This window comes from Oncorhynchus tshawytscha, linkage group LG01 (genome assembly GCF_018296145.1).
Source record: "Oncorhynchus tshawytscha isolate Ot180627B linkage group LG01, Otsh_v2.0, whole genome shotgun sequence".
NCBI classification, from domain to species: domain Eukaryota; kingdom Metazoa; phylum Chordata; class Actinopteri; order Salmoniformes; family Salmonidae; genus Oncorhynchus; species Oncorhynchus tshawytscha.
This window is the reverse complement of record NC_056429.1, coordinates 18625774-18650018: the sequence shown is the minus strand read 5'-3', so window position 1 is coordinate 18650018 and position 24245 is coordinate 18625774. Positions and strand designations below refer to the sequence as shown.

The following is a 24245-nucleotide window of genomic DNA, read 5'->3' as shown; positions in this document are numbered from 1 at the left end:
CAAAACAAGTCTAGAAGGAGTTTTACAATGACATCTGCAGTGCATGGCTGGACAAAACAAGTCTACAAAGAGTTTTACAATGACATCTGCAGTGCATGGCTGGACAAAACAAGTCTCGAGCCTGGGGAAAGAACATTTAAAAGGCCCGCCTCTTGGCATCGTAGAGAGATTTTTGCAGTTTTCAAGCTTATTTCCTGCAACTCTACACATTTTTAAAGCTTAAATTACAGTGCATTTATGTACAAATTGACCATTTTTGGTGGAGTACTCCGGAGTACTCCGGATACTTCGGCTTGTCACCAAAAGCACTCACAAACTTCTACAGATGCACAATCGAGAGCATCCTGGCGGGCTGTATCACCGCCTGGTACGGCAACTGCTCCGCCCTCAACCGTAAGGCTCTCCAGAGGGTAGTGAGGTCTGCACAACGCATCACCGGGGGCAAACTACCTGCCCTCCAGGACACCTACACCACCCGATGTTACAGGAAGGCCATAAAGATCATCAAGGACATCAACCACCCGAGCCACTGCCTGTTCACCCCGCTATCATCCAGAAGGCGAGGTCAGTACAGGTGCATCAAAGCTGGGACCAAGAGACTGAAAAACAGCTTCTATCTCAAGGCCATCAGACTGTTAAACAGCCACCACTAACATTGAGTGGCTGCTGCCAACACACTGACACTGACACTGACTCAACTCCAGCCACTTTAATAATGGGAATTGATGGGAAATGATGTAAATATATCACTAGCCACTTTAAACAATGCTACCTTATATAATGTTTACATACCCTACATTATTCATCTCATAGGCATACGTATATACTGTACTCTATATCATCGACTGCATCCTTATGTAATACATGTATCACTAGCCACTTTAACTATGCCACTTTGTTTACATACTCATCTCATATGTATATACTGTACTCGATATCAGCTACTGTATCTTGCCTATGCTGCTCTGTACCATCACTCATTCATATATCCTTATGTACATATTCTTTATCCCCTTACACTGTGAATAAGACAGTAGTTTTGGAATTGTTAGTTAGATTACTTGTTGGTTATTACTGCATTGTCGGAACTAGAAGCACAAGCATTTCGCTACACTCGCATTAACATCTGCTAACCATGTGTATGTGACAAATAAAATTTGATTTGATTTGATTTACCAATATCATGTTGCCCAGGGTTTAGAACATAAGTAGGCTACCTTGTCCACCGACCGCACATTGAGAACCGTTGTTCTGAGGCATACAGTTGAAGTCGGAAGTTTACATACACTTAGGTTGGAGTCATTAAAACTCATTTTTCAACCACTCCACAAATTTCAAACTATAGTTTTGTCAAGTCGGTTAGGACATCTGTGTGTATGACACAAGTCATTTTTCCAACAATTGTTTACAGACAGATTATTTCACTTATAATTTACTGTATCACAATTCTAGTGGGTCAGAAGATTACATACACTAAGTTGACTGTGCCTTTAAACAGCTTGGAAAATTCCAGAAAATGTAACGGCTTTAGAAGCTTCTAATAGGCTAAATGACATCATTTGAGGCAATTAGAGGTGTACCTGTGGATGCATTTCAAGGCCTACCTTCAAACTCGGTGTCTCTTTGCTTGACATCATGAGAACATCAAAAGAAATCAGCCAAGACTTCAGAAAATATATTGGAAACCTCCACAAGTCTGGTTCATCCTTGGGAGTAATTTCCAAACGCCTGAAGGTACCACGTTCATCTGTATAAACAATAGTACGCAAGTATAAACATCATGGGACCACGCAGCCGCCATACCGCTCAGAAGGAAACGCGTTCTTTCTCCTAGAGATGAGCGTACTTTGGTGCGAAAAGTGCAAATCAATCCCAGTACAACAGCAAAGCACCTTGTGAAGATGCTGGAGGAAACAGGTACAAAGTATCTATATCCACAGTAAAACGAGTCCTATAATGACATAACCTGAAAGGCCGCTCAACAAAGAAGAATCCATTGCTCCAAAACTGCCATAAAAAAAGCCTGACTACGGTGTGCAACTGCACATAGGGACAAGGATCATACTTTTTGAAGAAATGTCCTCTGGTCTGATGAAACAGAAATAGAACTCTTTGGTGATTATGACTTATGTTTGGAGGAAAAAAGGGGAGGCTTGCAAGCCAAAGAACACCATCCCAACCGTGAAGCATGGGGGTGCCAGCATCATGTTGTGGGGGTGCTTTGCTGCAGGAAGGACTGGTGCACTTCACAAAATAAATGGCATTATGAGGAAGGAAAATTATATGGATATATTAAAGCAACATCTCAAGACATCAGTCAGGAAGTTAAAACCTGACTCAGTTACACCAGCTCTGTCAAGAGGAATGGGCCAACATTCACATAATTTATTGTGGGAAGCTTGTGGAAGGCTACACAAAACGTTTGACCCAAGTTAAACAATCTAAAGGCAATGCTACCAAACACTAATTGAGTGTATATAAACTTCCGACCCACTGGGAATGTGATGAAAGAAATAAAAGCTGAAATAATTCATTCTCTCTACTATGATTCTGACATTCACATTCTTAAAATAAAGTGGTGATCCTAACTGACCTAAGACAGGGAATTTTGACTAGGATTGAATGTCTGGAATTGTGAAAAACTGAGTTTAAATGTATTTGGCTAAGGTTGTATGTAAACTTCCGACTTCTATTGTATGTGAATTGTATTGTTTACACCTGCTGTATCCTGTACAAGTGACAAATAAATGTCGATTTGTTTTGATTAGAAAATGTCTCCTTTCCCACGACAATGCATTGAAGTAATGTCTAACTTTCTGCAATGTGCAATAGTTGTCAATAACGGAATTCTCAGTGTGGGGTAGAGGGGATTACCACCCACCAACCAAAAAGAGCACCTAGTTTCAATGCTTCACACCACAGAAAAAACGCTATTTGAACTGTAAAATTCCTATAAGGCTAAGCTAAATGTTCAAACCGATGTCGCTCATCTCCGTTTGCAGATGTCAAGGCATTTCAAATCCATATTTGCAGCGTGCGTTAGGTCTGCTTGACGTGTTAGTGTCACTTATTCTTGACATTAGGCTAATAAAGCAAACGTTTTTTTCCCACACCTAATAGGACAAATTGATTGAAAATGTTACTTTGATCGCCTTCAAGCCTGCCCTACCCTATATTGCTTATTTCAGAACTAGACAAATATTTGATTGTCTTTGAAAACGTGTATGTTTCATTGATGTAAGTATTCAATAATTAATTGAAAGAAAATGCAATCTGTCTATTTTATCCCTAATAATTGAATCTGTAATTGTAAAAGTTGTATGGATGCAGTCGATGATATAGAGTACAGTATATACGTATGCAAGTTGTTAAACCAGTTGTATTGCTGCGGTTAGACAAATTACACTTGTAGGCCTATAAGGTATACAGCAGAATCAACTCGTTTTTGATAAAAACAGATGAAATTAGAAAATTCAAACAGAGTTAATTGTAAACTTGTGTTCGATTAAAATATGTTGTGTTTGAAAGGCATTTGTTTAGAAGAATAATTGTGTGAAAATTATAATTTTCTTACTCAAAATAAGTACATTACATTCTCAAGGGTTAATCCGTTTCTTGGGAAATACCAAATTGATGTTTTGCCAAAAAAATACCAAAATGATATTCCTGCATGTAATAGTGTGACATTCATTCAATGAATTCCCAGTTCACTCTCAAAATTAATTTTCTATACATAATGCATTTATAGAAGTATTTGAAATGATAATTGCAATTGTTGATTAGTAACCTTTAATTAAATACAGTGTCCGTTTATTATCTGACACTATCTGACATTTAAAAGACTCTTAGAAAAAAGGGTTCCAAAAGAGTTGTTCGGCTGTCCCCATAGGAAAACCCTTTTGGTTCCAGGTAGAACGATTTTGGGTTTCAGGTAGAAAGGGTTCTACGTGAAACCATTAACGGTTCTACTTGGAACCAACAAGAGTTCTTCAAAAGGTTCTCCTATGGGGACAGCCGAAGAACCCTTTTAGGTTCTAGTTAGCACCTTTATTTCTAAGAATACCGTTACAACATGTATTAATATCTGGGTCCGATTTCTTCTTAGCGACTCTGTTAGCTAGAAGCTGTTTGGACTGCGGTACCTTCTGAACTGAGCCAGAGTGTTGAACCTTCCCCTGAAGCCCCTGTGTATGTCCAGGACCTGGTGCTGCCTCTCACGCTCCTCCAGTGGCAGGTGGAGAGGCAGGCTGGGGTACAGGGCTGACTGGGGGAGGCTGGGGAAACCCCAGGGCATCAACAGGTTGGTATGCATTGAGGAATGACTAAGATCGGGCATCAGCAAATTCTGGGGTGGGCATGAAGAGGGGGTGATGATGGAGGAAGTGGGGAAAGGGTGAGAGGGGGGAAGGAAGGCTCTATTAGAGGCAGAATGGGGTTCCTCGTTGCCAGGAAGATCATTGCTGGAGGAGATCTGGTGGTGAGCTGCTTTCTCTTGTTCAGCCAATCCAACACTCTCTGGAGCACAGGCTCTTATATGTGAGAGGAGGGATTGAGGGAAGACACTAGGAAGACCTGAATCAAAAGCAATCTGAGGACTACGTTGATTGAGACCCACACCACCACTGCTGGTTATCAATGTAGGGTTTACCATGGTTCTAAGGAACAGCCCTTCCAGATCCTGCTGGTCACCTAGGAGGGAGGTGGGATGGCCCCAGAGCAGTGGAGCTGAGCTATAGGAAGGCAGCGTGGCTGGGCCTGCCTCTTTCCCCAGGTCCATGTGGTACTGCAGGTTGAACACCTTGGCCCTCAACCGGGCGTTTTCCTCACTCAGGGCCAGCAGATGGCCCTCCAGTATAAGGTCATTCACCCTCCTCTTCTCCCTTGAGCGTTTGGCAGCCTCGTTGTTCTTTCGGCGCTTGTCCCAGTAGCAGGCGTCCTTCTTGTCATTAGGGGTCATCTCTCGCTTGCGGCGTGTAGTCTCAAGCCTCAGTAGTCTCTGGCCCAGAAAGGACGGCCGGGCCACAGGGAAGAGGAGGCCAGGGTCTGTCGACACCTCCTCCCCACCACTACTCTCCAACGAGGAGGAGGGCTGGCATATACCCTCCTGGGGCCCGTCCCTACTCCGTGGGGTAGATATGTCACTCAGTAGGCTTTGAGAGAACACAGAATGTATTTATTTATCCGGGAGTCATACTGAGACCAAGTCTCTTTTACAGATGAGCACTTTACAGGATAGGCTCTATAGTAAAATTGTTTTAAAGGAAATATATTGGACTTTGAAATATTTATCTTACACAGTAATTGACTTGATAATAGTTGACTTGATACAAAAAAAAGCCAAGGTTGGAATTTCAACAAAATATACTGGAAAAGGTGATATTCTTTAGACTATTACAAAATATTGAGAAAACTATAAACTGCACAGTGGTGTAGGTATTTCCCATCATTTTCAAATAACGTTTTGGTAAGCTATAGTGACCATATTTGAATGTTTTAGGCCTACCTTTGTTTCGCTGTCATGATGTGAAGTGATAATGAGACAATGAGCATCTTGCGCTCTGAAAACTTTTAAGCTTCTTGTGTGTGCGTGTGCACCCATGGTGTGTTTATTTCTGTGCACGCGCCTCTATGTGGTTGGAAACCATGCTTACTTTCAGTAGTCTTACCTAGCTTCTTCAGGAGTTCTGAAAGTGGAAATCCTGAGCAAAAAAAAGTTAATCAAGAAATGACTGAATCAAGAAATGACTGAATTACCCATCCTACAGTATGTATAGCTACTGTAGCCTACCTTACAAACATCCTCTCCATAGAAATGGGTCAGTGTTTGTGTATCTATGGTTGAGCCATAGGCATGTGGTGAGTGGGGGGGTTGTCCAAGCAGTAAGTGGGGGACAGTCTTGTGGGGAAAGGAAGCTTTGTGTTAAACATGTTGCTTGAGCTCTCCTGTGAGTCATCCACAGGTCTTCTATAGTTCTGAACTGCCAAAGCCTGACAACTTCTCAGATTCTGTGGTCATGATGACTCATAAAGTCTTGTCTATATTTCCGAACAACTGAAAGGGTTTAACCACAGACATTCAGCTGAATTTGTATCTAGTCCGACTTACCGCAAGCATACCTTTTATGCCATTATACTGTAGAAGTCAAAAAGCACTTTGAAAAAACTGTCTTTGTGGGAGTACGGATCCATTTTGAGATTTAGTAGACAGTGCTTGTTGTGGTGCTCAGACTTATTATTGGTAGTGATTTCAAGATTCATTCTATACTTTACAGGTACCAGGGGGCAATGATTGGGAAGCTACTCTAAAAATATAGTTTACCAAGCTTCCAATTACTTCACACCAGAAGAAGTTAAGCTACACTAAAAGCTAAGCTTAAGAAAAATACAGTTTGGTTAACTAAAGTAACTACATCCAAACTACTTTGTGAAAAATTATCATATGTAAATCTGTAATGTCATAACTACAAATTGCAAGACAGATCACTTTGGGGTTATATGTTAACAGAATGTGTAATTTAGCATATTAAACACAAAAACAATGTTTCAAGTGAGAATTAGGCAGGTCTGATGCGGAAAAAGAAGGAAATTATTTTATTTTATTTTTGCATTAAATGTAGTGTATAGTTCCAGTAGTTCCAGTGCATCGGAAAGTATTCAGACCCCTTGACTTTTTCCACATTTTGTTACGTTACAGCCTTATTCTAAAATGTAGTACATTGTCCAACCCCCCTTATCAATCCACACACAATATCCCATAATGACAAAGCAAAAACAGGTTTTAAATGTATTTTTGCAAATGTATAAAATAAAAAAATCACATCACATTTACAAAAGTATTCAGACAATTTATTCAGTACTTTGTTGAAGCAGCTTTGGCAGTGATAACAGCCTTGAGTCTTCTTGGGTATGATGCTTGGCACACCTGTATTTGGGGAGTTCCTCACATTCTTCTCTGCAAATCCTCTCAAGCACTGTCATGTTGGATGGTGGAGCGTCACTGCACAGCTATTTTCAGGTCTCTCCAAAGATGTTTGATCAGGTTCAAGTCCAGGCTCTGGCTGGGCCAATCAAGGGCATTAAGAGAGTTGTCCCGAAGCCAATCCTGCGTTGTCTTGGCTGTGTGCTTAGGGTGGATGTCCTGTTAGGGTGGATGTCCTGTTGGAAGGTGAACCTTCACCTAAGTCTGAGGTCCTGAGCGCTCTGGAGCAGGTTTTCATCAAGGATATCTCTGTACTTTGCTTGGTTCATTCCCCCGATCGTGACTAGTCTCCCAGTCCCTGCCACTAAAAAACATCCCAACAGCATGATGCTGCCACCACCATGCTTCACTGTAGTGACAGTGCCAAGTTTCCTACAGAAGTGACGCTTGGCATTCAGGCCAAAGAGTTAAATCTTGGTTCCATCAGACCAGACAATCTTTTTTTCATGTTCTGAGAGTCATGTGCCTTTTAGGATTGGCTTCCATTTTATTTATTTTAATTTTACATTTATTTAACTGGCAAGTCAGTTAAGAACAAATTCTTATTTTCAATGACGGCCTAGGAACAGTGGGTTAACTGCCTGTGCAGGGGCAGAATGACAGATTTGTACCTTGTCAGCTCGGGGGTTTGAACTTGCAACCTTCCGGTTACTAGTCCAACGCTCTAACCACTAGGCTACGCTGCCGCCCCATCTCACCACACTACCATAAAGGCCTGATTGGTGGAGATCTGCAGAGATGGTTGTCCTTCTGGAAGGTTCTCCCATCTCCACAGAGGAACTCTGAAGCTCTGTCAGAGTGACCATCGGGTTCTTGGTCACCTCTCTGACCAAGGCCCTTCTCCCCTGATTGCTCAGTTTGGCAGGGCGGCCAGGTCTAGCAAGAGTATTGGTGATTCCATTCTTCTTCCATTTAAGAATGATGGAGGCCACTGTGTTCTTGGGGACCTTCACTGCTGCAGAAATGTTTTGGTACCCTTCCTAAGATCTATGCCTCAACACAATCCTGTCTTGGAGCTCTACGGACAGATCCTTCAACCTCAAGGCTTGGTTTTTGCTCTGACATGCACTGGCAACTGTGGGACCTTATATAAACAGGTGTGTGGCTTTCCAAATCATGTCCAATCAATTGAATATACCACAGGTGGACTCCAATAAAGTTGTAGATGAAGGATGAACAATGGAAACAGGATGCACCTGAGCTCAGCTTCAGAGCAAAGGGTCTGAATACTTACAGTACCAGTCCAAAGTTTGGACACACCTTTTCATTCAAGGGTTTTCTTTATTTTTTAAAACTATTTTCTACATTGTGGAATAGTAGTGAAGTCATCAAAACTATGAAATAATCACCTAGTAACAAGAAATGTGTTAAACAAATCAAAATATATTTCATATTTCAGATTCTTAAAAGTAGCCACCCTTTGCCTTGATAACAGCATTGCACAGTCTTGGTATTCTCTCAACCAGCTTCAGAAGGTAGTCACCTGGAATGCATTTCAATTCACAGGAGTGCCTTGTAAAAAGTTAATTTATGGGATTTATTTCCTTCATTAATGTGTTTGAGCCAATCAGTTGTGTTGTGACAAGGTAGGGGTGGTATACAGAAGATATCTATATTTGGTAAAAGACCAAGTCCATACGCAAGAACAGCTCAAATAAGCAAAGAGAAACGGCAGTCCACCTGTCACGACTGCCACCGAAGTCGGCCCTCTCCTTGTTCGGGTGGTGTTCGGCGGTCGACGTCACCGGCTTTCTAGTCACCACCGATCCATGTTTCAGTTTCGTTTTGTTTTGTCTGTATCACACACACCTGGTTTCAATTCCCATATCATGTTCCTTATTTAACCCTTTGGCATACATTTCTGTTCTGTCCGTGATTGTTGGTGTCTTAAGTGGTTGTTGTATGTGCTAGTGTGTATGTATGTTCCTATTTGGAATTTTTGCTTGACTTTTTGAGTAAACTCCGTTGTGTTGCTCAAACCTGTGTCCTGCGCCTGGACTCCGCTACATCTCTGCACCCAATCGCTGACACCATCATTACTTTAAGACATAAAGGTCGGTCAATACGGAACATTTCAAGAACTTTCAAAGTTTCTTCAAGTGCTGCCACAAAACCATCAAGCACTATGATGAAACTGGCTCTTACCTGGACCGCCACAGGAATGGAAGACCCAGAGTTACCTCTGCTGCAGAGGATAAGTTCATTAGAGTTACCAGCCTCAGAAATTGCAGCCCAAATAAATGCTTCACAGAGGTCAAGTAACAGACACATCTCAACAGCAAATGTTCAGAGGAGACTGTATGAATCAGGTCTTCATGGTTTTGAATTGCTGCAAAGAAACCACTACTAAAGGACACCAATAATAAGAAGAGACTCGCTTGGGCCAAGAAACACGAGCAATGGACATTAGACCGGTGAAAATCTGTCTTTTGGTCAAATTTTAGATTTTTGGTTGCAACCCTTGTGTCTCTGCGGTTCCCACAGTGTATCGTGTAGCTCCCTTCAGTAACCACGAGCACAACCGTTCCTTGATTTTAACTGGCGGCTTTATTCTGTAGTTTTAGTCAGAATTATCACCTTCCGTGAGAACTATAAAGTAAATGAAAAATACAGTTAAGCACACTCTTACAACCTTATCTTACGAGTGACTTATTAGCTTGGTATAACTCTGAAGTGCTTACATACATAACAGTTTAACCGGCGTTATAACGGGTTCAGATTAAACACATGAAGAAATGAAAAAATACCTCATTGGCTGCTTATTACAGAAGGGAGGAAATCAAACTTCACACTTATTATTCCTGGCATGAATTCACACTTCATCCTAACATACACTCTTTAACCTTTATGAACTACACCTGATGACATGAAAACTTAGCTAACGCAGCGCAGGATTGCCTTCCCTCCAAAAGTGTGTTGCTACAAATCAAATCAAATCAAATCAAATCAAATCAAATTTTATTTGTCACATACACATGGTTAGCAGATGTTAATGCGAGTGTAGCGAAATGCTTGTGCTTCTAGTTCCGACAATGCAGTAATAACCAACAAGTAATCTAACTAACAATTCCAAAAAAACTACTGTCTTATACACAGTGTAAGGGGATAAAGAATATGTACATAAGGATATATGAATGAGTGATGGTACAGAGCAGCATAGGCAAGATACAGTAGATGATATCGAGTACAGTATATACATATGAGATGAGTATGTAAACCAAGTGGCATAGTTAAAGTGACTAGTGATACATGTATTACATAAGGATGCAGTCGATGATATAGAGTACAGTATCAACGTATGCATATGAGATGAACAATGTAGGGTAAGTAACATTATATAAGGTAGCATTGTTTAAAGTGGCTAGTGATATATTTACATCATTTCCCATCAATTCCCATGATTAAAGTGGCTGGAGTAGAGTCAGTGTCATTGACAGTGTGTTGGCAGTAGCCACTCAATGTTAGTGGTGGCTGTTTAACAGTCTGATGGCCTTGAGATACAATAAGGATCCCCGTTACAACAGTATTAGCTACGTAGTTCCGCTTGTATTATCATTTCCCCCGCACAGCGGATAAGTAAACAATTCAAACAAAAGACAACGACATAACCTGTAAGTCTAACTGTCAGTTACAAATCGTGGAGGAGGAGGTGCGATGGTGTGGGGGTGCTTTGCTGGTGACACTGTCAGTGATTTGTTTAGAATTCAAGGCACACTTAACCAGCATGGCTACCGCAGCATTCTGCAGTGATACACCAGCGCTTCGTGGGATTATCATTTGTTTTTTTAACAGGACCCAACACCCCTCCTGGCTGTGTAAGGGCTATTTGATTTGGAAGGAGAGTGATGGAGTGCTGCATCAGATGACCTGGCCTCCACAGTCACCTGACCTCAACCCAATTGAGATGGTTTGGGATGAGTTGGAGTGAAGTGAAGGAAAGTGAAGGAGAGAGAGTGAAGGAAAAACTACCAACAAGTGCTTAGCATATGTGGGAACTCCTTCAGGACTGTTGGAAAAGCATTCCAGGTGAAGCTGGTTGACAGAAGTCAAGATTGTGCAAAGCTGTCATCAAGACCAAGGGTGGCTACTTTGAAGAATCTAAAATATTATATATATTTTGATTTGTTTAACTCTTTTTTTTACTACATGATTCCGTATGTGTTGTTTGTGGCGCAGCGGTCTAAAGAACCTCATCTCAGTGCTTGAGGCATCACTACAGACACCCTGGTTTAATTCCAGGCTGCACAACCAGCCGTGATTGGGAGTCCCATAGAGCGCTGTACAATTGGCCCAGCGTTTGACCAGTGTAGGCCGTCATTGTCAATAAGAATATGTTCCTAACTGACTTGTGTAGTTAAATAAAGGTTAAATAAAGAAGTTAAAAAATGTAAATAACAGTTGTCTTCACTATTATTATACTATGTAGAAAATTGTTCAAATAAAGGAATACCCTTGAATGAGTAGACTTTGACTGATACTGTATGTAAATAAGTTATTTCTGTTTTTTTATTTTTAATACATCTGAAACATTTCTAAAAGCTTGTTTTCGCTTTGTCATTATGGGGTATTGTGTGTCGAATGAAGAGGATAAAAAAAATCCATGTTAGAATAAGCCTGTAACATAACAAAACGTGGAGAAGGGAAATGGTCTGAATACTTTCTGAATGGACTGTAGCTACACTGCTACATGGCAAAGAAGTAATTAACTACAGGAAATATTACCTAGATTTGACTTTAGTTCAACTACCACCAAGCTACTGCAAAATGTTTTTAAATTACTAGTTGAACTACATGTAGTTCACTACTTCCCAACACTGCCAGGAGGGCATATCTATAATAGTCTAAAGTAGTTTAAACTCATTTATCTGCACTGAACTGAGAATACATGGTGGCTGAAAACAATGTGGTGGACGGCCTATCGGGTATTTTCTCACAACTGTCCAGTTCTTTCACATTAGTGCAGATGGAGGTATGAGGAGAGGAAGCCACTTTAAACTATTGAGATACAGTACAGGTTTCAGTTCATTGTGTGGCAAAACCACTTCCTGCCTTTATGCTTGCATGGGATTTTCCTCCTCTGCATACATAGGCCTACAGTATGTCAACAAAGCGACACGCTAGCTAGCATATCTATAGGCAAGTAGCAGAACCCTGTCCATCTCACCGCTTCATCCTCCCAACCCCCATCTTATCACAGCTAACAGATACAGGGTGTTGCATCCATGCACAGTCTCACATACAGTACTTCCAGAAAGTGGTTCATTGTGGTGTCCTGTAAACTAGTACACATCAAGTGTTGTTTGACAGGTAATGACTCCTCATCTTACATGGCTAATTAAAGAGTTGATCAAAAAATTACTTTAAAAAAAAAAGACCTTTTCGGCCTTGTTTCTTTTGCTTTCTGTTTCGAGCTGTCAGAAGTGTGTGCATGTGCATTTTGACAATTTAACATAATGTAATGTGAATGACAAGACGTCGTTCTATTTCAAACCAAATCATGTCTTCATGTTCACCATCTTGGTCGAAAGGCCCTTTTGAAATATTGTTGTCTTTGCATGATTCCTGCTCCTCTCCTGTCGGCCAAGGTGCTAACCACTCTACACAGGAAGTTTCACTGCCTCATTTAGCTCACAAGTGTCACCTCCTGCCTCAGATGCAGTGTGACTGGGTGACAGGGTGACAGGTTGACTGAGAGCAGAGGTTGGTCAGAGCCTGGATGGTATTCCCTGGCTGGTAGACTCTTCAAAGAGAAAAGTAGAGTTCTCCCACACTAATCCACTCACCCATCGGTACATATCACATCCAGTAGTATGTAAAGGGCCACAGAGATTATAGTTTGATCTCACAGTGTGTGAAGGATTACAAGTCTGTAATTCGGGTCAGGGTATTGCACTGCTTTTGAGCTCATGTGGAAGTTTTTCTAATGGCACCGGAGGAGATGGCTGCCGTTTTATGGGCTCCTAACCAACTGTGCTATTTTATTAGTTTTATTTTGTACTTAATGTTGCTGCTACCATCACTTATGACCGAAAAGAGCTTCTGGACATCAGAACAGCGATTGCTCACCTCGAACTGGACGAAGATGTTTTCTTTGATGAGTCCAACGCAGGATATACAAGACCTTTAAACAGGTTAACATTCACAAGGCCGCAGGCCAGACGGTTTACCAGGGTGTGTACTCAGAGCATGCGCAGACCAACTGGCAAGTGTCTTCACTGACACTTTCAACCTTTCCCTGACCCAGTCAGTAATACTTACATGTTTCAAGCAGATCACCATAGTCCCTCTGTGCAAGAATGTGAAGGTAATCTGCCTAAATGACTACTGCCCCGTAGCACTCATGTCTACAAATACCTAGGTGTCTGGCTAGACTGGAAACTCTCCTTCCAGACTCATATCAAACATCTCCAATCCAAAATCAAATCTAGAATCGGCTTTCTATTTCGCAACAAAGCCTCCTTCACTCACGCTGCCAAACTTACCCTAGTAAAACTGACTATCCTACCGATCCTCGACTTCGGCGATAACATCTACAAAATAGCTTCCAATACTCTACTCAGCAAATTGGATGTAGTCTATCACAGTGCCATCCGTTTTGTTACCAAAGCGCCACCCACCACTGCGACCTGTATGCTCTAGCCGGATGGCCCTCGCTACATATTCGTCGCCAGACCCACTGGCTCCAGGTCATCTATAAGTCTCTGCTAGGTAAAGCTCCGCCTTATCTCAGCTCACTGGTCATGATAACAACACCCACCCGTAGTACACGCTGCAGCAGGTATATCACACTGGTCATCCCCAAAGCCAACACCACCTTTGGCCATCTTTCCTTCCAGTTCTCTGCTGCCAGTGAGTGGAACGAATTGCAAAAATCGCTGAAGCTGGAGACTTACATTTCCCTCACTAACTTTAAACATCAGCTATCTGAGCAGCTAACCGATCGCTGCAGCTGTACATAGTTCATCTGTAAATAGCCCACCCAATCTACCTACCTCATCCCCATATTGTTTTTATTTACTTTGCTGCTTTTTTGCACACCAGTATCACTACTTACACACCATCATCTGCTCATCTATCACTTCAGTGTTAATCTGCTAAATTGTAATTACTTCGCTACTATGGCCTATTTATTGCCTACCTCCTCATGCCATTTGCACACACTGTATATAGACTTTCTTTTTTTTCTATTGTGTTATTGACTGTATGCTTGTTTATTCCATGTGTAACTCTGTGTTGTGTTTCTGTCGCACTGCTTTGCTTTATCTTGGCCAGGTCGCAGTTGTAAATGAGAACTTGTTCTCAACTAGCTTACCTGGTTAAATAATGGTACATTTTTTAAATGTCGGTAGCCATGAAGTGCTTTGAAAGGCTGGTCATGACTCACATCAACACCATCATCCCAGAAACACTAGACCCACTCCAATTCGCCAACCACCTCAACAGATCCAAAGATTATGTAATCTCAATCGCACTCCACACTGCCCTTTCCCACCTGGACAAAAGAAACAGCTATATGAGAATGCTGTTCATTGACTACAGCTCAGTGTTCAACACCATAGTGCCCTCAAGGCTCATCACTAAGCTAAGGACCCTGGGACTAAACACCTTTCTCTGCAACTGGATCCTTGACTTCCTGATGGGCCGCCCCCAGGTGATAAGGGTAGGTAACAACACATCCACCACGCTGATCCTCAACACAGGGTCTCCTCGGGGGTGCGTGCTCAGTCCCCTCCTGTACTTCCTGTTCACCCATGACTGCGTGACCAAGCATGGCTCCAACACCATCATTAAGTTTGCTGACGACACAACAGTAGTATGCCAGATCACCGACACCGATGAGACAGTTTATAGGGAGGAGGTCAGAGACCTGGCAGTGTGGTGCCAGAACAACAACCTCTCCCTCAATGTGAGTAAGACAAAGGAGCTGATCGTGGACTACAAGAAAAGAAGGGTCGAACAGGCCCCCGATAACATCGACAGGGCTGTAGTGGAGCGGGTTGAGAGTTTCAAGTTCCTTGGTGTCCCCATCACCAACAAACTATCAGGGTCCGAACACACCAAGACAGTCGTGACGAGGGCACGACAACACCTTTTCCCCCTCAGGAGACTGATGAAAAGATTTGGCATGGGTCCCCAGATCCTCAAAAAGATCTACAGCTGCACCATTGAGAGCATCCTGACCGGTTGCATCACTGCCTGGTATGGCACCTGCTCGGCATCTGACAGTAAGCCGCTACAGAGGGTAGTGCATACGGCCCAATACATCACTGGGGCCAAGCTTCCTGCCATCCAGGACCTATATACTAGGCGGTGTCAAAGGAAGGCCCGAGAAATAGTTAAAGGCTCCAGTCGTAGACTGTTCTCTCTGCTACCGCACGGCAAGCGCTACCGCACCTCCAAGTCAAAGTCCAAAAGGCTCCTTAACAGCTTCTACCCCCAAGCCATAAGACTGCTGAACAACTAATCAAATGGCCACCCGGGCAGTTTATTATCCATGCATAGTCACTTTACCTCTACCTACATGTACAAATGACCTCGACTAACCTGTTCCCCTGCATATTGACTCGGTACAGGTACCCCCTGTATATAGCCTCATTATTGTTATGTAATCTTATTGTGTTACTTTTGATTTAATTTTTTACTTTAGTTTATTTAGCAAATATTTTCTTCACTCTATTTCTTGAACTGCATTGTTGGTTATGGGCTTGTAAGTAAACATTTAACGGTAAGGTCTACGCCTGTTGTATTCGGCGCATGTGACAAATACAATTTGATTTGATTTGATTGGACTGAGTACTGGTTTGATCTAACCAGGTGAGATGGAGCTAGCTCAAAGGGGCCTCCAGTCCTCTCTGCGCTACTGGGCTGCAGTTTGACACCAACACAGTGGTACTGATGTACTCCCAACTAAATATACTGCAGTATGTCTGCCCATCCAGCTCTCTTTGTGTGGACATCAATCAGCAACTGTCCCAACGGTTACATGTACTATCATAAGTAGGCCTCCTCCTGTTGTGCTATATTCAGTGGTGTGGTAGATTCACATCGAAGTGTATGTGTGTGTGTGTGTGTGTGTGTGTGTGTGTGTGTGTGTGTGTGTGTGTGTGTGTGTGTGTGTGTTTGCTGAGGGATATGAGGTTTAGCAGGTATATCAGGCAGCAGTTAAACTGTAGTGGAAAAAGCCTGTCCGACAGGCCTTATTGTGTGTGGAGGTTTGAGACTCCATGCCTCAACGCATCTCAGAAAACCACTCTGCTGCAAGCCCACATTTAAAAATAGATGGGACTGATTGTTCCTGATAAAATACACACGTGTGCACACACAAAGACATTTGCGTTCAAGGTTTAGTTTGGGGCCCTTTTGAGGATAATCAAATATGGGTATGAGTAAAAAACATAACCACATTTAACACTATGTTAAATAGAGTGCATACAATTGAACCATTTGATCTAGGTGTAAGATATTTATATGTGTTGACAGAACATGAAGTCTTGTTAATGTTTATAAACTGGTAATAATTTGTAGTGGATTGTCAAGCTGCAGTGGTTATTTACAACCACCAGATGGCAACACAACAGAGAAAAGCACAAGATGGTGGGCTGACTGAACAGTGGAATTGTATGACATCTAAATGGCTCTGATAACACATGCCTTTTGAACCTAGAACATGCTTTGAGATAATTAGCTATGTATCTTAGTGGTTTTAAATACTTATTTATTTCATACTGATACCAATGATAGTCATTGCATGTCCACTTCTGATCTTCCAAACAGTAATGGTGATAAGTTGCCTTTTGACCTAAGGAAATTGACCCACCGTTTTGATATACAATCCTGACAGTTGCTGTGGTTCCATCGTGATTCCAGACCATTCGGTAGTTTCCACTGTTGTGGCCACCTTTCCCATCTAGCACATTTGGTTCATTGGAAGATAAATGCACATCACATCAGACTGAAATATAGCAAAACTGTTTGACATAGAAACACCGGATAAAATATAAATAAAATAAAAAAGTTGATTAATTATGAAAAATATTAATAACAGTCCACCCATGAGGCCACTAGAAGGCGATTTGGTCATTTGACTGTAGGAAAGAGCTACATGTGCTGAGAATGTTCCAAAGTCAAGCAACTTTCCTGCACCATTTCCAGAAAGTTGTATGCAAAATAACCATAAGACAAACACACTCTCACTGAGTTCTAAGAAACATATGGTTCTCAGAACATTATGTGCTAGCTGGGTGGTTTTCTGGTCCACGTCAGTCCTCTGAATGTGGTTGAGAACTTGAAATACACAAGAGGACTGGAAGAAGAATTTAGACCAGAATGGCTATTCAAATACTATAGGCCATACATGAATGTAATAGGTGTTACGCTCGTCGATGGAAGGATCGGACCAAGGTGCAGCGTGTTAGGCGTACATCTTACTTTATTCAATGAACACCGAAAAAACAACAAATACAAACTAAATGTAAAGTTTAGTAGGGCTAAATTGCACAGTACCTAAACAAGATCCCACAAACTACAGGTGGGAAAAGGCAGCCAAAGTATGATCCCCAATCAGAGACAACGATAGGCAGCTGCCTCTGATTTGGGAACCATACCCGGCCAACAAAGAAATAGAAACCATAGATTTCCCACCCTAGTCACACCCTGACCTAACCAAATAGAGAATAAAAAGGCTCTCTAAAGTCAGGGTGTGACAGTACCCTCCCCCCCCCCAAAGGTGCAGACCCCGGCCGCAAAACCTGACTCTATGGGGGAGGGTCCCGGTGGGCATCTAGCCTTGGTGGCGGCTCCGGTTCGGGACGTAGACCCCGCTCCAATCGTGGCTCCGCCAACTTCGGAGGCGCCTCTGGTGCGGAAGCGCCGGACCGTGAGTCATCGCCAGAGGAATCGAACCGTGGATCATCGCTGGGGACTCCGGACCGTAGATCGTCGCCGGGGAATCCGGACCGTAGATCGTCCCCGGAGGCTCCGGACCGTGGATCGTTGCCAGAGGCTCCGGACTGGGAACCGTCGCTGGAGGCTCCAGACCTTGGAGTAGTGAGTTAACAGAACATGTCACTAAATAGCAGACAATGTTATGCCATAAACAATCAAATTGCTGAGAAAAGCCAGCATCATACCACCCTGCATACCACTGCTGGCTTGCTTCTGAAGCTAAGCAGGGTTGGTCCTGGTCAGTTCCTGGATGGGAGACCAGATGCTGCTCGAAGTGGTGTTGGAGGGCCAGTAGGAGGCACTCTTTCCTCTGGTCTAAAAAAATATCCCAATGCCCCAGGGCAGTGGTTGGGGACACTTTCTGATGGGACGTTGAACAGGTGTCTTGACTCTCTGAGGTCATTAAAGATCCCATGGCACTTATTGTAAGAGTAGGGGTGTTAACCCCGGTATCCTGGCTAAATTCCCTATCTGGCCCTCAAACCATCACGGTCACCTAATAATCTCCAGTTTACAATTGGCTCATTCATCCCCCTCCTCTCCCCTGTAACTATTCCCCAGGTTGTTGCTGCAAATGAGAATGTGTTTTCAGTCAACTTACCTGGTAAAATAATGGATAAATAAATAAAAAATAACGTTCTATACTGAAAGCACTTTCCTAGTTGAGGTGTATGGAGGTTTTTCATCATGTTATAAGGTCAATACATGGGGCTTTGTGTGGAAAGGAGCTTCCCTTTGAGGATAAAGACATAGTAACCACCCATGGGAGGGACCTCACTGTGCCCCTCCATCCTCATCTCAGTCCTCCTGCAGCTTGGAGTGCTCTAATAGGGAGAGAGGAGGGAGGGAGAGAGAGAGAGGTAAGGAAAAATAGAGCGAGAAGAGGGAGAGAGGGGGAAGAAAAGGAGACCTCTGAGTTGGGAGGGGAAAGAACACGAAACCCATGGTGAAAGGAAATCAGAACTGGGAATTTGGTCTGGTATTTCCAGGACAATGATGGTGACCTATTACCTACTTATACATACTTTCACCTGACATTCAGGCCTGTGTTAGTTAGCCTTATTAGCATTGTGACAAAGACTAAATCTCAAAATAATTTCCTTGTTTTCTGTAGACTGCTTTCCCATCCTCCTTAAACTGTTGAAATTCAGCCAAAGACGTCAATGAGTCCCTCTGTACCTACGAGTACATCTCAATGTTGAATGGCCAGGGAAAAGGGGCTGGGGAACGAGGGACCGAGTTTGTGTTCTCCCACAAACTCTTATAACCTTTCCACCTTTCATTTTATTTTTTTCTCCCATCTCTCTTCAACCATTGTCCCTCCCTCCCTCCCTCCCTCCCTCTCTCTGGCAGGTGCAGGTAGAATATGTTGATACTGAAGCTACCTGGGAAAGAGAGAGAGCCAGGGACTGAGAGAGGCAGGAAGAGAGGGAGGAACGCCAGCAGGGGAATTGTTATGAAATGCTGTGGAGAATGTGTGGAAAGTCACCACCATGTTAATATTCAGCTGTGGTCTGACTGCTGAGGTTGTTGGCACGTGCGACCGTCACCTGGTAACAGGTGTTATGTGACACACAGAGACACACAAGCCATGGAGGGATACTCTACTCAAAGGCTGCTGTTTACAGGTGAGTGTTATTAACGATCACCTACACACTTTTTAACATCGAGCTATGGGTTTGTTAGGAAGTACGTTTCTTTGTTCATTAATTGTGGGAGCTTATTCGAGTTTGTGCTGAGTTTGTGCTGTTGTCCCGCACACACTAAATTGTGTGCGGGAGGCTAGTGTTTAGGGTTGGTGTTTGTTGTCATCAGGTAAACATTTACCTGTTATCTATTTTCTTTGTAAGGAGAAGAGGGAATTAGAGAGTTATAGCTAAGGAGGTGGAGCCCCTCTCTCTGGTCCGTCTGAGGTAAAATGTGTTGACCTTCATTCCACTGAATACGATCATTACTCCTCTTTAGGTCATGGTGACAGATGAAAACAGAATATCTACCACCGAACCACGATTCACCGCCTCTTGTATGATACTCAAATAGTTGGATCGACAAGTTTCACCAACTGCTTACCAAACAAAGACTTTCAACCAAAGCTGGGTTAACTCATGTTCGGTAGGTATTTTGTCATCTACTGATCGAACGTCTTAAATGTTAAACCTTGGGACCATTTGAGTTCACACTCAGCCACCTCAAACGACCAGTAGTGACATAGGATTTTGTGTGTCTTTCTGATGAGAATAGGTCACAGTCAATGATTTGAGGAGTCAAGATTCCCTCTTTCTCTCTGTGTGTCCTATGAGGTAAACAAGCATGGCAACAGTGGAATGAGTAACAAGGCTGGCATGAGAGTCAATGTTATGAATAACTTGACTGTTGCTCTCTGTTTCACTCTTCCAGAACAGTATATTTAGTCACTATAGCACCATGACCAAAGGGGATACTACCACCAACCCTGAAACAGGTCAGTCCAGTCTTTGTGTCCATCCATATTTGCATGAAACAAGTGAAAGTGTGTCTAGATGTCAAATAAAGCATCCTATATATGACCTTTGACCTAGTTTGATAATGATGGAGTGTTTTAAGGGATCCGATTTCCTCAGAAGAAGCTATTAGAGTAATTTCTGCCTTCTCCAGGCGCAGGATAGGGGAATAAGGGGCTGCAAGATTCCCCCTGAGAGATGTAATAATAACACACTACAGTCTGTCACACACACACACACACACACACACACACACACACACACACACACACACACACACACACACACACACACATGATCTCATCTTACCCCATATGTGATGGACAGTGACGTGACCTAGTCCCTGTGCTATGCCCTCCTCAAATCTCATTGGTGATAGAGAAAGCCAATTTGTGGTTGTAATAGGCTTTTCTTTAACCCTGTCTTTAACAGATATTACGTGGGAGGTGAGAGCAAACAGCCGCCACTTCCACAAACATCGACAGAAGAGATCCTTTCTGTGTTTCCGCTGGGGCCGATATGCCGTGAGTCACAGTACACTGTGTTGTTGTAACCCAACACTGTAGGCACAAACACACTAACCCACTAATTGACAAACACTCACGTCTCCCTTGTGTCTCTCTCTCTGTGTTTCTTTCTGTGTCTGTCCTCTGGGTTGGGTTGCCAGGACAATGTGGTGCGCAGTTTTAAGTACTCCCCTCTGACCTTCCTACCCCTCACGCTGTACGAACAGTTCCAGCGAGTAGCTAACCTTTACTTCCTCCTCATGGTGGTGATGCAGGTCAGACTCTAGGTTTCATTTATCTACTCAGTTCATTTCTATGGTTTCTGAGGATGGGTAAATCATAATTATTTTTTGGCCAATATTTGACATTAGTGATTTTATTTATCTGTATATATGTTGACAAAAGAATGGTAATATTTTTGATTGTTTTAGACTAGTGTTCTAGTATGAGCAGCTTGTGTGCAATTTATACTTGTGATTCAGTGAATGTGGTAATCAATATGTGTGTGTGTGTGTGTGTGTGTGCATTAGTGCTGAGCAAACATTGCTTTTTTAGGTCTGTTCGGTTTCGGTACAATTATTAAAACATAAATAGTTTTTTTTGATGTTGGTTTCGATATTTTTTTTAAACCTTAAATGCATTATGAAATAATGACATTAAAATGACATTAGAGCTTTTTAATGGAAATTCAAAATCCGAAAATAGTGAACATTCAAATTTCAAATACGAAAATAAGGACCATTCAAATTTAAAATCCTAAGTATGTCTGACAAAATCATTTGACTAGTTCTTCAAAGTAGATAAGGCATACTATCACATTCTACCCTATCCCTCGCGTTGTTGTGTTGTGTACGTTCCTCTCTCATGCGTTCACAGTGGTGTGTCTGCCTAACCTAATGTAGCAGCTGTAAAAGTGTATCCGTCTCTGTCCGAGCAGGAAAGAACAGGCACAATGGATTATGGTCATTGAAGGAAATGACCACATTTCTGCACTGAACGAGGTTGAATATTTCCTTCAGTGCAGGATCCCACATAGTTCTTGACTTGATTTATCTCGTGAATAATTAGATTTCTCTCTAGAGAAACGGCTCGTTGGGCTCACAAAAAAAAACACGAAATGGAATTCAAGTAATTGAACAACGTCAGTCAATTAGTTGCTTAAAAACAACAACATTAAAATCTTGGTTAATGGCTCAGCACTAGAGTGCATGTGTGTGTGTGTGTGTGTTTCCAGTGTGTCCCTGCCATCTCGTCCATCCCCTGGTACACCACCACCATTCCCCTGGTAATAGTTCTGTCAGTACGGGGGCTTAAAGACCTGACCAATGACCTGGTGAGATTACTCACTCACCCTCCAATCACGCACCTCGTTCATTCATTGTCCTCATTGACTCCTTGTACTCATTGACAAACTGGTCTTCCAAGTTGCATAGATTTTTAACTAGCTTCTCTCCTCCAGCAGCGATTATGTTTTGCATGGAGCATTCTATGGTTAAGTGCATCACTGCGTTATGGTGTTTACACCCCTTTTGAAAGGCTTTGTGACCCTCTTTATTGACTTGTCAATTAGTGAAGGATGTAAATCTCTCAGCTTGTGTCACTATATGGTCCCCTAAATGTGTTCTCTCTCTTTCTCTCTAGCTCTTTCCTATTAACTATTTATTATCTGTCTGTCTGTCTCTACTATCTCTCTCTCTCTCCCTCAGGCCAGGAGACGCAGTGACTCTCAAATTAATAGGCGACCCAGTGATGTCCTCATCTCCCAGAGGTGAGCACAAAGATGCCAGCTCTGCCTCTTAGGGCACAGACCTAACTTCAGACACCCTTGTGAACTGTAAAACATTTAAATGTTTGTGTCAATCTACTGTATGTCAGTTCCTTTGTGCTTCTAGAACAAGGGAAATAATGTAGGTCTTTACCTCAACTCCTTTCTTTGTCCATTTTGTCTCTCTCCTTTCTGTCTCTCTCCCTTCTGTCTCTCTCCTTCCTGTCTCTCTCCCTTCTGTCTCTCTCCTTTCTGTCTCTCTACCGTCTGTCTCTCTACCATCTGTCTGTCTCTCTCCTTTCTGACCATCTGTCTCTCTCTCTCTTTCTGACCTTCTGACTCTCTCCCTTCTGTCTCTTTCTGACTCTCCTTCCTTTGTCTGTCTCTCTCCTTTCTGACTCTCTCCTTTCTGAGTCTCTCTCTGTCTCTCTCCTTTCTGTCTCTCTCCTTTCTGTCTCTCTCTGTCTCTCTCCTTCTGTCTCTCTCCTTCTGTCTCTCTCCTTCTGTCTCTCTTCTGTCTCTTCTGTCTCTCTCTCCTCTTTCTGTCTCTCTCCTTTCTGAGTCCTTCTGTCTCTCTCCTTTCTGTCTCTCTCCTTTCTGTCTCTCTCCTTTTTGAATCTCTCCTTTCTGTCTCTCTCCTTTCTGAGTCTCTCCTTTCTGTCTCTCTCCTGTCTGAGTCTCTCCTTTCTGAGTCTCCCCTTCCTGAGTCTCTCCTTTCTGAGTCTCCCCTTCCTGAGTCTCTCCTTTCTGACTCTCTCCTTCTGTCTCTCTACCTTCTGTCTCTCTACCTTCTGTGTCTCTCCTTGTTGTCTCTCTACCTTCTGACTCTCTCCTTTCTGTCTCTCTCCCTTCTGACTCTCTCCCTTCTGTCTCTCTCTCTCCTTTCTTTCTGTCTCTCTTTCTGTCTCTCTCCTTTCTGTCTCTCTCCTTTCTGTCTCTCTCCTTTCTGAGTCTCTCCTTTCTGTCTCTCTCCTTTCTGAGTCTCTCCTTTCTGACTCTCTCCTTTCTGTCTCTCTACCTTCTGACTCTCTCCCTTCTGTCTCTCTTCCTTCTGACTCTCCCTTCTGTCTCTCTCCCTCCTTTCTTTCTCTCTCCTTTCTGACTCTCTCCTTTCTGTCTCTCTCCTTTCTGTCTCTCTCCTTTCTGACTCTCTTCTTTCTGTCTCTCTCCTTTTTGAGTCTCTCCTTTCTGGGTCTCTCCTTTCTGAGTCTCTCCTTTCTGTCTCTCTACCTTATGTCTCTCTCCTTGCTGTCTCTCTACCTTCTGACTCTCTCCTTTCTGTCTCTCTCCTTTCTGTCTCTCTCCCTTCTGTCTCTCTCCCTTCTGTCTCTCTCCCTTCTGACTCTCTCCCTTCTGTCTCTCTCCCTTCTGTCTCTCTCCACTCCACGTCTCAGTTTCAGCCCATCCCAGTGGAAGGATGTGTGTGTGGGAGATGTGTTGCGGATTCACAAAGACCAGATCATCCCGGTGAGTTTCCATGCCTAGGCTTTAGCTTCAGCTGATTCAGCACCACCTGCAGGTTTGCATAGAGTCAAATTCAAATGTGTTTATTCGTCATATACACATGCTAT

At 42.8% G+C, this 24245-nt stretch overlaps 1 protein-coding gene across 5 annotated transcripts in view; it reads left to right on the top strand.

Annotated features, from left to right (window-relative positions):
- Positions 1-19308: 19308 nt before the first annotated feature.
- The window catches only part of atp8b3 (ATPase phospholipid transporting 8B3), a 34482-nt gene continuing 29545 nt past the window's right edge, over positions 19309-24245 (top strand). For 2 of the 5 annotated variants that reach the window (XM_024398515.2, XM_024398359.2), the window contains exons 1-9: positions 19309-19551; positions 19889-20035; positions 20165-20223; positions 20321-20384; positions 20836-20927; positions 21071-21184; positions 22144-22242; positions 22616-22677; positions 24069-24141. In XM_024398515.2, the coding sequence (XP_024254283.1) occupies positions 20348-20384; positions 20836-20927; positions 21071-21184; positions 22144-22242; positions 22616-22677; positions 24069-24141 (477 nt within the window). In that variant the 5' untranslated portion in view covers positions 19309-19551; positions 19889-20035; positions 20165-20223; positions 20321-20347. The remainder of the gene's footprint in view (positions 19552-19888; positions 20036-20164; positions 20224-20320; positions 20385-20835; positions 20928-21070; positions 21185-22143; positions 22243-22615; positions 22678-24068; positions 24142-24245) is intronic. The other 3 variants (XM_024398581.2, XM_024398430.2, XM_024398659.2) reach the window with 3 other exon arrangements.